The sequence below is a fragment of the Panulirus ornatus genome, chromosome 64 (assembly GCF_036320965.1).
Source record: "Panulirus ornatus isolate Po-2019 chromosome 64, ASM3632096v1, whole genome shotgun sequence".
Lineage (NCBI taxonomy): Eukaryota > Metazoa > Arthropoda > Malacostraca > Decapoda > Palinuridae > Panulirus > Panulirus ornatus.
Window position 1 is genome coordinate 2,380,832 of NC_092287.1, and position 13,527 is coordinate 2,394,358.

At 47.8% G+C, this 13,527-nt stretch overlaps 1 protein-coding gene across 6 annotated transcripts in view; it reads right to left on the reverse strand.

Annotated features, from left to right (window-relative positions):
• The window catches only part of LOC139746257 (integrin alpha-PS2-like), a 243,685-nt gene that overhangs the window by 39,965 nt on the left and 190,193 nt on the right, over positions 1–13,527 (reverse strand). For 4 of the 6 annotated variants that reach the window (XR_011712120.1, XM_071657282.1, XM_071657284.1 and 1 more), the window contains exons 7-9: positions 11,515–11,541; positions 9,766–9,941; positions 1,295–1,504 (exon numbers count right to left, since the gene is read on the reverse strand). Coding sequence is in view for 5 of the 6 variants with exons in the window: in XM_071657282.1 (XP_071513383.1) it covers positions 1,295–1,504; positions 9,766–9,941; positions 11,515–11,541 (413 nt within the window). In the remaining variant the exon portion in view is untranslated. Of the gene's footprint in view, positions 1–1,294; positions 1,505–5,672; positions 6,029–9,765; positions 9,942–11,514; positions 11,542–13,527 lie in introns of those variants that run through there. The other 2 variants (XM_071657286.1, XM_071657283.1) reach the window with 2 other exon arrangements.

A 13,527-nucleotide genomic window follows, 5' to 3' on the forward strand; every position in this document is an offset into this window, starting at 1 on the left:
CGAGGCAAGACATAACATACAACAAAGGCATTGTGTTATAATGGAAGCACCAATGATTGTTCACATCTAGAAAGACCGGACTTAAGTTATAACCCAAAATAAATACCATGAGATGATATCAGGTTATACGTATCAGACTTACGTTATAATGAACAATAACAGTTATATGAGGTGCTATATGGTCACCATAACCCGCATGATACATTATAGAAGACGTATCATAAGTTATCAGAAATGCGTTCCAATCTATCAATCACATACCATGACAGGTACAACAAACGAAGCAAAAGTTGTGACAACAGACGCACTGAAAGTCTCCAATGAGCAGATCAACCAGCAGGACCTTACTTCTGGAAGTTGACACGATCTTTAAAGTAGAACAGAACTAGAGTCGTACTGAAGGTTATCGTAAGGGTAAGTTATTTTTACATAGGGAAGGTACGAAGACCTGCACACACACACACACAAACACACACACACTGTATATGAGGTAGGGAAAGACAGGGATGGCCGGTAGTGCCCCGGTACATTCCACGTAGCTCACTGACCCGGTAATTGTGGGTGTGTTCGTGTGTGGTGGGGGGCCTCTCCTCCACCACACAACCCCTACATTAAGGAAGCCGCCCGGACGTAACCTACCACAGTCCCACTACAGTACAGTAGTGGGACTAGCACACACTGTGGTGGGAGGGGAGATGTCACCTGGGTCGCTGAGGGGTGGAGCCCCTCCCGTGCCATCGCTAATGATGGGAGGTCAATCAAACTCGTGTAAATGGGGTCGTTCGCTCTTGCATGACGGGGACGGTTTACACCTGGACACGGTGGGAACATTCACACCTGCAGGGAAGGGGGGGGGGACATTTACACCTGTATAATCAGGACATTCACACCTGTATGATGATCACATAGACATCTGCGTGACGTGGGACATTCACAACTACATGATGGGGACACACGCCCATGCATGATGAGGATATGTTCGCCTGATCGAAACCTTTATCTTACAATCAAAAGTATCTACTTTGAATGTTCCCAAATACTTAACACTTATAATCCCTGCTCACTCTAGAACTTGGAAGACTGTATATAAAAAGCTTTCCAAGTCTATCTATTCCCTCAGGGGCCCTACAAAGACATAAGATTCTAACCCATTTCAAATCCTGTAATTATGCCTCACACATATTCAGCTCCCGTCTACCCGTCCGTCGACCCAGGCTGAAACACGGCGTTCCCGGTCCCACCCTGCGTCCCCCGTCTCCGCCCGTCTGTTAGCGCCCCGTCCGTCTGCACTCACCAGCGCGTTCTGCAGCATGACGTGCACCCGTCCCACCTCGAACCTCATCTCCCTGTCGTCGTAGTCGGTGTACATCGGGGCGCCCACGATGAGGTCGTCCAGCCCGTCGTCGTTGAAGTCCATGACGGCCAGGCAGTAGCCGAAGTACGACCCCAGCTGGTAGCCCGTGATGTTCTGCAGCGGGGTCAGGTTGTGCGTGTAGAGCGCGATCTGTGGGCGCCGTCGGGAGGGAGGGAGAGAGAGACAAGAGAGCAGGTGTGAGGTGTGGCTGCGCTGAGGGAGGGAGGGAGAGGGAGGCTGGGTGGTAAATGAGCAGGTTAAATTAGGTGGTTCGGCACTCAGGTGTGGTTCAAGATGCAGGGTAAGGCAGGAAGGAGGCTTGGCTGAGGGGTCGGTCAGTCCACCAGGAGAGAGATGTTTCCAACACCACAACACACACGAGAGATGATGATGGCCTTAGTACCTTCACCACACACACACACACACACACAGGGTTGCCACGTCACTTACCGTGAGTGTAGCGGTTCACATCTAGCATGTTCTGCTACACTGGTGTCTCCACAGTTACCTCCAAACCCGGAGGGACGTAGCGGGTCGTGAGGACAGAGCGAGCAAGCTGGCTGCTCTGTTCCACCGTGAGGAAAGGACAAAGACGTCTGTGTCTTCCTGCTGACCCGGTGTACGTGCAGCAGACGTAGGCTCCCGGCCTACACTTGTGACCTCTGTGTCGCACGGAAGGCAACAGACGATGCCACGGAATGATAAATAATGATCCAGGTGCCAGAAACAGACTGAAAATCCCAGCTGGCTGCTGTACCTAACGTGTCAAGAAACTGCCCTATATATACATATACATATATATATATATATATATATATATATATATATATATATATATATATATATATATATATGCAAAATGACCCCACGTCTGACCTTTCTGATAAAAATTCGTGACCCTTGGGAGTAAAACTCCTGCACACTTGACCCTCCTCGTATTTTTCTAACCCAACTCATGCCACCGACCCTTGCTAACCCGACCTCACCCCCCCCCCCCCACACACACACACACACACCGCTATACGAGCCTTTTCATCTATATAAATGGCCCTTGCTACATTGTGGCCCTTGCTACATGTGGCCCTTGGTGCATTGTGACCCTTGCTACATGTGGCCCTTGCTACATTGTGGCCCTTGCTACATGTGGCCCTTGCTACATGTGACCCTTGCTACATTGTGGCCCTTGCTGCATTGTGGCCCTTGCTACATTGTGACCCTTGCTGCATTGTGGCCCTTGCTACATGTGACCCTTGCTACATTGTGACCCTTGCTACATTGTGACCCTTGCTACATTGTGGCCCTTGCTACATTGTGACCCTTGCTACATTGTGACCCTTGCTACATTGTGACCCTTGCTACATGTGGCCCTTGTCATTCCAGTACCTTGGGAGATAAGTGCTATAGCCTTATCTCTGATACATCAATCTAAATTCCCCTTCCAACGCCCCGCATGCACAGAGATAACTCTTATCTCTATCGTAAGATAAGGGTCATCTGCCCCAGGCCCGGATGGGGAAAGTTGGTGTTGCTGGGTCACGCGCTGACCCCTGGCCGGGGTCAAGCCCGCCACACCGTAAATAATGACCGTCGGCCCAGTAACTATGTGTGTGTTGTGCTGGTGGTGGAGCCCCCCCGTGACCCCGGGCCAGGGGCAGTGTGCAGAGATATGTGACCTGTGACGTCATACCTTGACCTCTGGAGGATAGGGAGGCACGAGTTTAATTTTCCCCGTGGACTCATATATATATATATTCCCTCACTGATTTTATCAGTCACCATCCCTCACTATCACCCACCTTCGCGCACCTGCAATAAGAACCAACATCCTGTCTAACAGGATATGACTCTCGGTCTTGTGACCAAGACCGTGGGCGTAAAACGTGCTAATCCACGAGGGTAACTTGAGGGCCTCTCCGGGAAAATACCCTTTAAAAGGGCCACAGTCACTAAGGGCGATCTATAGCAATTTTGGGTAAGAGAAAGGGGCTTTATACCGGGGTGTTGGATGACACGTTCTTCGCCCGAGAGAAGTGGCTGACGTCAGACGTGGGTTGACGAGGACGGTGACGTCAGAGGGAGAAGATAACGTGGGGTCAAGGAGGTCAAAGGTGATGGGCCACTACCTGGTGTAATTACGGTAACCAAGCCGTAATTGCCTAACTTATGCGTCCGCCCTCATTACTGCTCCTGATGGGGGTCCCCTCTTCTGTCCCTTCTAGTCTGGGATATCCCAAGAGTCCCATCCTATCCCTTAAACATCATGGGATATAACTAGATCCCTTCCTATCCCTTCACAAGTCTGGGATATCCCAGGACCCGTCCTATCCTTCAGAAGCGAGATATCCCAGGTCCCCTCCAACCCATTAAAGTCTGGGACATCTCCCTGCTCTCCTCCTATCCCTTACAGTGTGGGATAATCCCCCTACACTACCTATCCCTTAATGAGTCTGGGATATCCCAGGTCCCGTCTATTCCTTCACCGGTCCGATGATAGCCTAGTCACCTCCTGACCCTGGGACAGTCTGGGATAGCTCCGGGATCCCTTCAGTCCCATGACTGCCCCAGCATCCCAGCGATGGTGTGGTCTGGTCCCAGCAGTGGGAATACATTAGACAAGGAAATCACATATCATATATATATATATATATATATATATATATATATATATATATATATATATATATATATATATATATATATATATATATATAAATATATATCAAACAGGAAACATATAGACTAAGGCTATTGTTTGGCTATCAAATAGTTTGCTGACGAAAAATAAAATACAATTGGCTAGACTATCAAACCTGGGTCTAACACAAGCAGACGAAGACATCAACATTTGTGAAGGAGATTTTGACAAAACAGAAATAAAAAATACAGGTTCTGTAATATCTGGCCGTACAGTTAAATAATAATAATAATAATAATAATAATAATAATAATAATAATAACAACAACAACTATAATAATAATAATAATAATAATAATAATAATAATAATAATAACAACAACTACAATAATAATAATAATAATAATAATAATAATAATAATGATACATTAAATTAGTCTCAGCTGAAAAAGAGAAAAATAAATATAAAAACATTCATCAACGGAAGAGCAATATTGATAACATAAAATCTTATATAAAATAATGAACATATGTAGATACATACTACATATGTAGATACAAACAACATATGTAGATACATACATATGTAGATACATACAACATATGTAGATACATACTACGCATGTACTAGAGACATACAACATATGTAGGCACATACTACATACGTAGACACATACAACATATGTAGACACATAGCACAAAGCTCTTCCATGTGGAAGGTGAAGTTACAGGCCAACCAAATATGTTCAACGTGAGGCATCCAAGGCTGAGACAAGGGCGTCCAAGGCTGAGACAAAGGCCCCCAAGGCTGAGACAAGGGCGTCCAAGGCTGAGACAAAGGCCCCCAAGGCTGAGACAAGGGCGTCCAAGGCTGAGACAAAGGCCCCCAAGGCTGAGACAAGGGCGTCCAAGGCTGAGACAAGGGCGTCCAATGCTGAGACAAGGGCGTCCAAGGCTGAGACAAGGGCGAGCAAGGACACAACACCGATGCAGCCGCTACTCACTACCACACACACACACACGCACATACAGGGACCTCCCTACCTACACGTACAGGCTTGACAGCAGGAGAACAGCCACGAAGAAGATAAAAATAAAAGAAGCTGCAGCGAGAACATATGTATCATGACTGAACGTACAACAACAACAAGCACAGGTGTGGGAGGAGGAGGAGGAGGAGGAGGAGGAGGAAGAGGAGGAGGAGGAAGTGTGGGAGGAAGAGATACATGGATGTACAACACGAAGCCGAATGACTACAAGAGACTACCGCAAACTACCAGAGACACAAACATGGTATGACAGACGCGACATACAAGCTGGTACACATGTAGCCACGAACAGGTAAGCATCGTACAGGATGACTCCGCTTCTCTCTACAACCTGGAGGACACACGTGTGTGAGGGGGCGCCCGGCCGTGCATCGCCAGCGACTCAAGGAGGTGGCGGCGGTCTTGGTGGGCGGGCGAGCGGGCGTCGCTGGCCACCCACGCCACCTTATCGTCAGGAGGAGGGAGAGAAAGAGAGGGGGTGTGTGCGGCGCCGCAGGCACAGACGCCCATAAGTGTGAGGGGCAGCAGTAGTGATGATGGTTTACACAGAGCGAGCAGAGCACGACATTCACGTGCGACACATTAGGATGCACACGGCAGGAGGCACCACCACCCACCACCCGCGCCACTCTACCTTGCCCAGTAAGACGCCCTCCTCGTTCGGGCCCCTGGGGATGCCCACGGCCACATCCTTGCCCGGGAGATCACTAAAATCGCCCACGCCCATGGAGAAGGAGCCGTAGGCTGGACGGTCCGAGGCCCTCAGGAGCTCGGCCTGTGAGTACCCTACTTGCATGTCCTCCAGGAAGAGGAAGCCTGTCTGTTCGAACCACTCCAGCCAAGAGAGTCTGTTGCGGATAGGGCCAGGCCTACCATCTTCGGCGAGGTCCTCGTCTGTAGCCTTACGTCCCACGAACCTCTCGAAGGGCGGGAGCTCCCACGGCATCCCTCCTCCTCCTCCTCCTCCTCCTCCTGCTGCTGCTGCTGCTCCTGCGGGAACTACGCCGTCAGTAAGGGCGACGCCAGCACGGGGTCCTCCCTTACTGAACCCCTCTACACCTGACGTCATCGTCTCTGCTAAGTGGGAAAAAATCTACAGCAACACGTAATATAAGTACACGTCGACGTGGTTGGCTCTCTGGGCGCTGCGCGAGGCCCTACAACACAAAAAGGGATGCTTGAGTTTGAAAAAGAGCGCGCGTGTGTGTGTGTGTGTGTGTGTGTCTGTGTAACTAGCTATATGTACGGTAGAGGGGAAAGATGTACACAGACAAGGCCCTATACCTCTGACATACTTTACCGAGTATGTGTGTGTGTGTGTGGAGGAAGGAGTGTCGTAACTGTGTGCACCTGAGTGCCAGGTATTACTATGTATGCCAGGCCGGCCGGTGTGGGTGCTGACAACTTACTGACAGAAAGACAAATGTTCATCTCTCCTCCTAAGTGCGGTTCCTGGCGGCTCCTCATGCTTTGAACTGGGCCAAACTGGTGGTGTGATTGTGAGGGCCCAGCACCCTATCTGTGAGGGCCCAGCACCCTATCTGTGAGGGCCCAGCACCCTATCTGTGAGGGCCTAGCACCCTATCTGTGAGGGCCCAGCACCCTGTATGTGAGGGCCCAGCACCCTGTATGTGAGAACCCAGCACCCTATCTGTGAGGGCCCAGCACCCTATCTGTGAGGGCCCAGCATCCTATCCGTGAGGGCCCAGCCCCCTATCTGTGAGAACCCAGCACCCTATCTGTGAGAACCCAGCACCCTATCTGTGAGGGCCCAGCACCCTATCTGTGAGGGCCTAGCACCCTATCTGTGAGAACCCAGCACCCTATCTGTGAGGGCCCAGCACCCTATCTGTGAGGGCCCAGCATCCTATCCGTGAGGGCCCAGCCCCCTATCTGTGAGAACCCAGCACCCTATCTGTGAGAACCCAGCACCCTATCTGTGAGGGCCCAGCCCCCTATCTGTGAGGGCCCAGCACCCAATTTGTGAGAACCCAGCACCCTATCTGTGAGGGCCCAGCACCCAATCTGTAAGGGCCCAGAACCGTACCTATGAGGGCCCAGCACCCTATCTGTGAGGGCCCAGAACCGTACCTATGAGGGCCCAGCACCCTATTTGAGACCAGCTGGCAGATCTGGGATGGATCCCAAAAAGCAGAGAGCAGACGTCAGGCGAAGCGTATAGGGCAGCAGGAGCAGTGGAGGGACGGGGCCTTGGTGGAAGGGGGAAGGGAGGGAGGGAGGGGGTGTAATGGGAGGGATAGGATGATAGGGACTAAGGGCTAGGGAAGGGAAGAGGGAAGGGTGGGGGGAGGCAGGGCGTGGATAGTGAAGGGGTCAATCATCCAGCAGACAGCAGCGCGACAAGGGGGCCAACCTTCCACCACCTGAACGCTACGATACGACCCCTGGTAGTACGACGCTACGACCCCCGTCCCTCGGCTTATCTTCAGGGTTGGGGGTCGTACCGTCGTGGTCTTCAAGGGTCGCATCGTCGTGCCTCAAGGAGATGATGACCCTCAAACCTAACTCACTAAACCCTTAAAACGTCGTCCAATAAACTTACAAAAAAAATATTCTTTAAAAAAACAACAAAATATAATATGTAAATAAAATTAATTCAAAGTATTACAGAAAACACTTTAAAACTACAGCTATTATATATATATATATATATATATATATATATATATATATATATATATATATATATATATATATATAGGCTGCCCTCTGTCGCGTCTCTGACAGCTTTTGTTACTTAATAAATTATTTATCTTTTTAACTAAGCTGGGGGGTTGGGGAGTTCGGGGGGGGGGGTGAGGAAATAAGCAGAATTATGTATGTAAATAAAGAAAATAAAACACAAGCAAAAAAATCTTTAAGGATGTGAACTTCAGCCCAATTATCAAACCAGGTACAAATGCCACATGCAGACCTTAATCAAATGATCATTTTAAAATCATAATGAACTCATTGTAAATACTAAGATAATCCATGTGCTAATTAGGATAATTAAATAACAAATCCACACATGTTAGCTTTGATTATCGTGATAAATATCATTCCAAGCATGCAAACTTAAATACAAAGGGAAATACAATAACAAATTTATAATACATTGAAGGATACTTGGTGATATGTACTTTTAGGTACATATAGTCACCGTGATTTACTACTATGTACTCATACAGTACGTAGTTATATGTACTTACATAAGTATATGAGAAGACACTCTACCTCCTGACCTCCTACTTACGGACCCATATATACATATACACACCAGCACTTAACACTTAATGATAAGTACTTAAACATTATCTATTCATGTTGATGCACACTTATATCTATTTACTTAAGGGTAATCATCTTTAACCCCTTGAGGACAACGGTACGACCCCCAGGGTACGATGGTGCGACCCCAGGGGACGACTCTACTACCCCAGGGGACGACGGTACGACCCAAGGGGACGACAGAACGACCCCGGGGTGCGACGCCAGTACGACCCCAGGGGGTTCAATAGCCTAGCATTGGTCGTGCTTAACGGGCTGAGTACAAGACAATCTCTCTCTCTCTCTCTCTCTCTCTCTCTCTCTCTCTCTCTCTCTCTCTCTCTCTCTCTCTCTCTCTCTCTCTCTCTCCGTTTATTCGCCTCTCCTTTGTTGTATCCCTTAATTCCACAATAATTCATCGAAATTTCAATCCCTTTCACTAACCTTACAGAGGAAGTAATAAGCAGAACGTTTCGTTCGCCCGACATTCAACAGGGGATGAAAACACTCGATAACCACAGAATCCAGAGGGTGGAACACAGCACAACCAGAAACACATGACTGGCGCGTCCATCTACACCTGCCTTACCCTAATTAGTATATATGGCTTTATTTACAGGACGTCCCTCTTTTTTCTGTAAATCTAAGGCTTATTTACAATGTATACGATCTTACTTACAATGTACCGTATTGTAGGATCTAAGGTTTGATTTACGGTGTATTTTACACGACTGTAAGGTCTACGCTTTCATTTACAGGGCAGTCACACCTTACTGTAAAATATATGGCTTCATTTACATCAAATCTTACCTTACTGCGGCGTCTAAGGGCATCATTTACAGTAAATCTAGCCTTACCTTACGACAGCATCTGCGACGTCACTTTACGGATCTTACCTCACCTTACCGTCTCTAATAAAAGGCAAAGCTTACCTTGCCTCAGCACCCGACGAGCTACAGGGCATCTTCCGCTTACCTTACGAGGTAAGGCTACTCGTTCTTACCTATGTTTCCTTCTTCTTCCACCTCCTACCTCGCTGGCCGTAGATTCCTTACCCATTATCTATCCACCTACGTATCATCTATCCACCACCGGGACACCCGCGTTACGTACGAACACCCGTGTACATGCCAACTATCCTTCCATCCATCACTGTCTTCCTGCTACTAGCCGCTATCCCTCAACAGCTACTACCACGACCACCACCCTACCAGCACTCTCTCTCCTACCACCATCAACCAGCACCTACAACCCCTTCCACCACTACCTCACACACCACCACCACCACCAGTAACCATACTCTACCACCATACATACACCCCCGCCTACTGGCAACTACCCCACCCAACAACCCCCCCCCCCACCTACCAGGCAACTACCCTACCCACCACAACCACCCCTGCCCCACCTACCACCACCGTACCACAAACAAGGCAGGGGCGGCACCAGCACCTCACCTTGCCGGTGTAGTTCAAGCCCTTGGGGACGCCCAGCGCCGCGTCCTGGAACCCGTCACCGTTGAAGTCCCCCACAGCCACGGAGTAACCCAGGTACTGGTCGTCGTCTGCCGCCTGACCCTCCCACGTCATCTTGTAGTCGTTCCTGGTCGTCAGACTCTGCGAGTGGATCTGCCCTGCAGCGTCAACAGACAAGGTTGGGAGGAAGAAAGTGTTAAGACAGAGAAAAACACAAGAGAGGTGCGATATCTCTACCCTAGCCTAGCAGGAGTTTCGACTGTGTTAATAAACACTTGACTCTCATATAAACAGATACTGTTTTATTTATTATTATTATTATTATGGAGGGAGGGAGGGAGGGGGTCTCATCTAACTCCAGTTAAGTCATGCAAACTGGTTAATTAAAACCAGAGGCAAAAACACAAAAAGACAAAAATGCTAAGCAAAATTAAAGGTTTCAAATATAATCATCAACAACTGGTAGCAATTCTTATATCTTTTTTTTCGAAATTTATTTTTTAATTAGCGAAAACATTAAGGCAAATATTGTCAAAAAAAACAAGAAAAATTGGTAAAATCTTATCTTATACTTTCGTTAATATATTTTAGTAAAGGGTTCTACCGTGTTATATAAATGTGAAAACCCGGCTAAAAAAATAAAGATAGATTTTTGGAAGGTATTAGCGGTTATAGATATCAATCTACGTAAATAATCAAATGCTTCAAAGAGCATTACATATTCCTCCGTAATTATGATTGTAAATCAAATTAGTCTAGGGTGCAATGTTAGAGTCTTATATCGAGGATAAATTCTACCTCTTAATGCTAAGATTATGTATCAAATTCACCCTTAAGACTAAGATTAATTATTTATGGGTACTAAAGGATCATGTCTCCGTTCGTATGCGTAAAGATTAAATCCGAAAATCTAACAGCCGTTGGCTAAACAGGGCCAGACAACCCTGGGGCGTCAGGAGATATGGTAGCTACTAGCAACAGTCGCACCTCATCCAGTCTGCGTCTGTGGACTATAACCTGTAGTGTGGGCGGGAGGATGTAAACACATGCTCGCCCGCCCGCAAGCAGTACAGCAGCATCGTGCCTTTAGGAAAATAACTGAAAACAACAACACACTCTGCAGCGCGAACGGCCTTGGCTAAATCAAAATAAGCGATGGAAAGAGCATGTGCATTTGACTTTAAATACTAAATGAATGAATTACATATAAGACACTAAGTAACTAAAATCATATACAATATATGTGTATCTATGAAAAGCAGCCAAGACCACTACAATTTAAATACTAAAGGAATGATTGCTGCAGTGCTGAGATAAATATATAAAAGAAAAGATCCTCTGGATTCGGTCAAGTTAATGGTTTGCTAGTAAGCTATTACAAGTGGCAATTAACCTCTTCCGGGAGTCCTGAAATTTGACTGGGAATTCTTCCTGCTCAGTGTAATGGAAAAAAAAAAAAGAAGAAAAAGTAAACTAAATCGCACAAGCAGAGTAGCTATAAAATGGGCTTGATACGACCGACGCGTCGGCCACTTAAAAGAACGCCGCGGGCGCTGGGCACTGTCAACATGGCCGGAGCGGGCGGGGCGAGCGGGAAGGTTTGATCACCTCCACCGAGAACTGAGCAGGAAGAACTGACAGCGAGGGGAGTGTAGGAGGGACAGAACTGAGGAAGGATGTGTGACGTGTGCTGCTAAAGTGTGGAAGGACACGAGGAAGCCGCCAGGTTACCTGCCAAGGGCGCCATCCAGCACTGGCCTGAAATGGGTAAACAAAGCCTGAGTCTTGAGAGCGTCTGGACGCCATGATTAACACTCGTCTACTTCAAGGTAAAGGCGGGTTAATACTTACATCACGGGTCAGCATTACACTACATGTTGCTTAGGCATGGGGATGAACAGGTACTTGAGCGATATAAATATACATAATAGAGAATATTTGTAAGACATTCATTAACTCTTATACAATAAAAGAACCAAGAGAGACACAACAATGATGCCATTATGACATACGTTGATTTTTTAATATAAAACTGGAAAAAGATAAATATAAATTGATATTCATTACATTTCAATTAGCATAGTTTTGACGATAATATGCCCTATTGTTAAGATGAGATACTGCGCGTACGATGACTGTAGTGCTATACGCCGCTAGGGTAGCGCTGTACAGCAAGGAGTTGAGCGGAGAGTGCTACGTAGCGGGTCAGAGAGTGCATGACACACACACACTCATCAAAGTCAACTAACATGGTGGAGATCGCCGTCAACCATCCACTTAGTGGACTGAGAAACATCTTTTAAGGAAGAAGGTACGACCCTTGAAGACGACGCCACGATCCTTGCTTGATAACGACAGTACGACCATTGATAACGACAGTACGACCCTTGAGATCGATGGTACGACCCTTGATAACGACCGTACGACCCTTGAGTTCGATGGTACGACCTTAAAGCTCTAAAACAGCCTGGCTTTTGGCCTGACCTTCAAAGATGTATGTCGGGCGATATGTATAGGAACTATACACGAGGTAGACACAAGTGTACATGGGGGGATATATACATGGGTGTAGTTGGAAGAGTGGCCAAATGCAGGTGTTATACTGGAGGCAGAACTCTAGCGCGTAGTGCTAACTACAGGAAAATGTAAGAGTTGCGAGAAACGAGTAGTGTGAGTTACGTGTAATATATAAGAGAAAGTTTCCTTTTTATTTTTGGTTCTACGAGACAAAGTATTTCAGTGCTGGCATAGAAGGGTGCATGGCTAGGGGGTAGTGGCTCGGTGTGTGTGTGTGTGTGTGTGTGTAAGAGAGAGAGAGAGAGAGAGAGAGAGAGAGAGAGAGAGAGAGAGAGAGAGAGAGAGAGGCGTCCTGGTGTGTGGTCTCAGGTCCAACCAGAGGCCGCTCCATCCATCGAGACCCACCACCACAACAACTTCACAACACCACAAAGAGCCGCTTCACAACCCCTTGCACCAACAGCTCGGCTAATCGCCACCACACCTTAAAACACCCCCTTCCCAAAAAACGGAGGGGGAAGGGGAGGTGTTAACCTCTTGGTAAAAGGTGTCGTAACCCAAAGACGTAAGACGGGTGCTAGACAGGAGCGCGGCGGACGTGGACGGGGACAACGGACGCAAACAGATGCCCCTCAGACGTGAGCGCGGACAGAGGTGGAGGGAGCGAGGGACCCGGATCATTACCAGAGGTCTCGCGTGGGGTTTATTTATGGAGGAGAGGAGCCCCCGCACCAGGCTATTTGCTCACTTCTCGTGTCATGACACGCGCGTAATGAGCTGGTAAGTGGAGGTGGTTGGAGCAGCGTGTGTGTGTGTGTGTGTGTGTGCGTTGCAATAATTAACATTTAACTGAATTAACTTCAAAAACCGAACGATAAAATCGTTAAAACATACAATGTAGAGAATGGGAAAAGCGTACTGAATGGTGGTCTTCACGCAGACCCTAGTACAAGGTAGTCTAGTGTTTACTGATAACGTCCACTATGAATAGGATGATGCTGTTCCTGCAGTGCTCTGGAAATGACCGCGATATACGAAACTGCAACTCGGGGACGAGGGATCTCAGTCGGCAGGAGGCGACTGTGGCGGGGATGGTGCGGTGCCTTACCTCGTCGGGGGTGGTTCCGAACCCCAGCCCTGTGGAACACAGCCTAGGGTAAGACGGCCCCGCCCTCCGCCACGCTTCACCCTCCCTGGCCGCAGGAGGAAACACTCGTCTTTTACCAC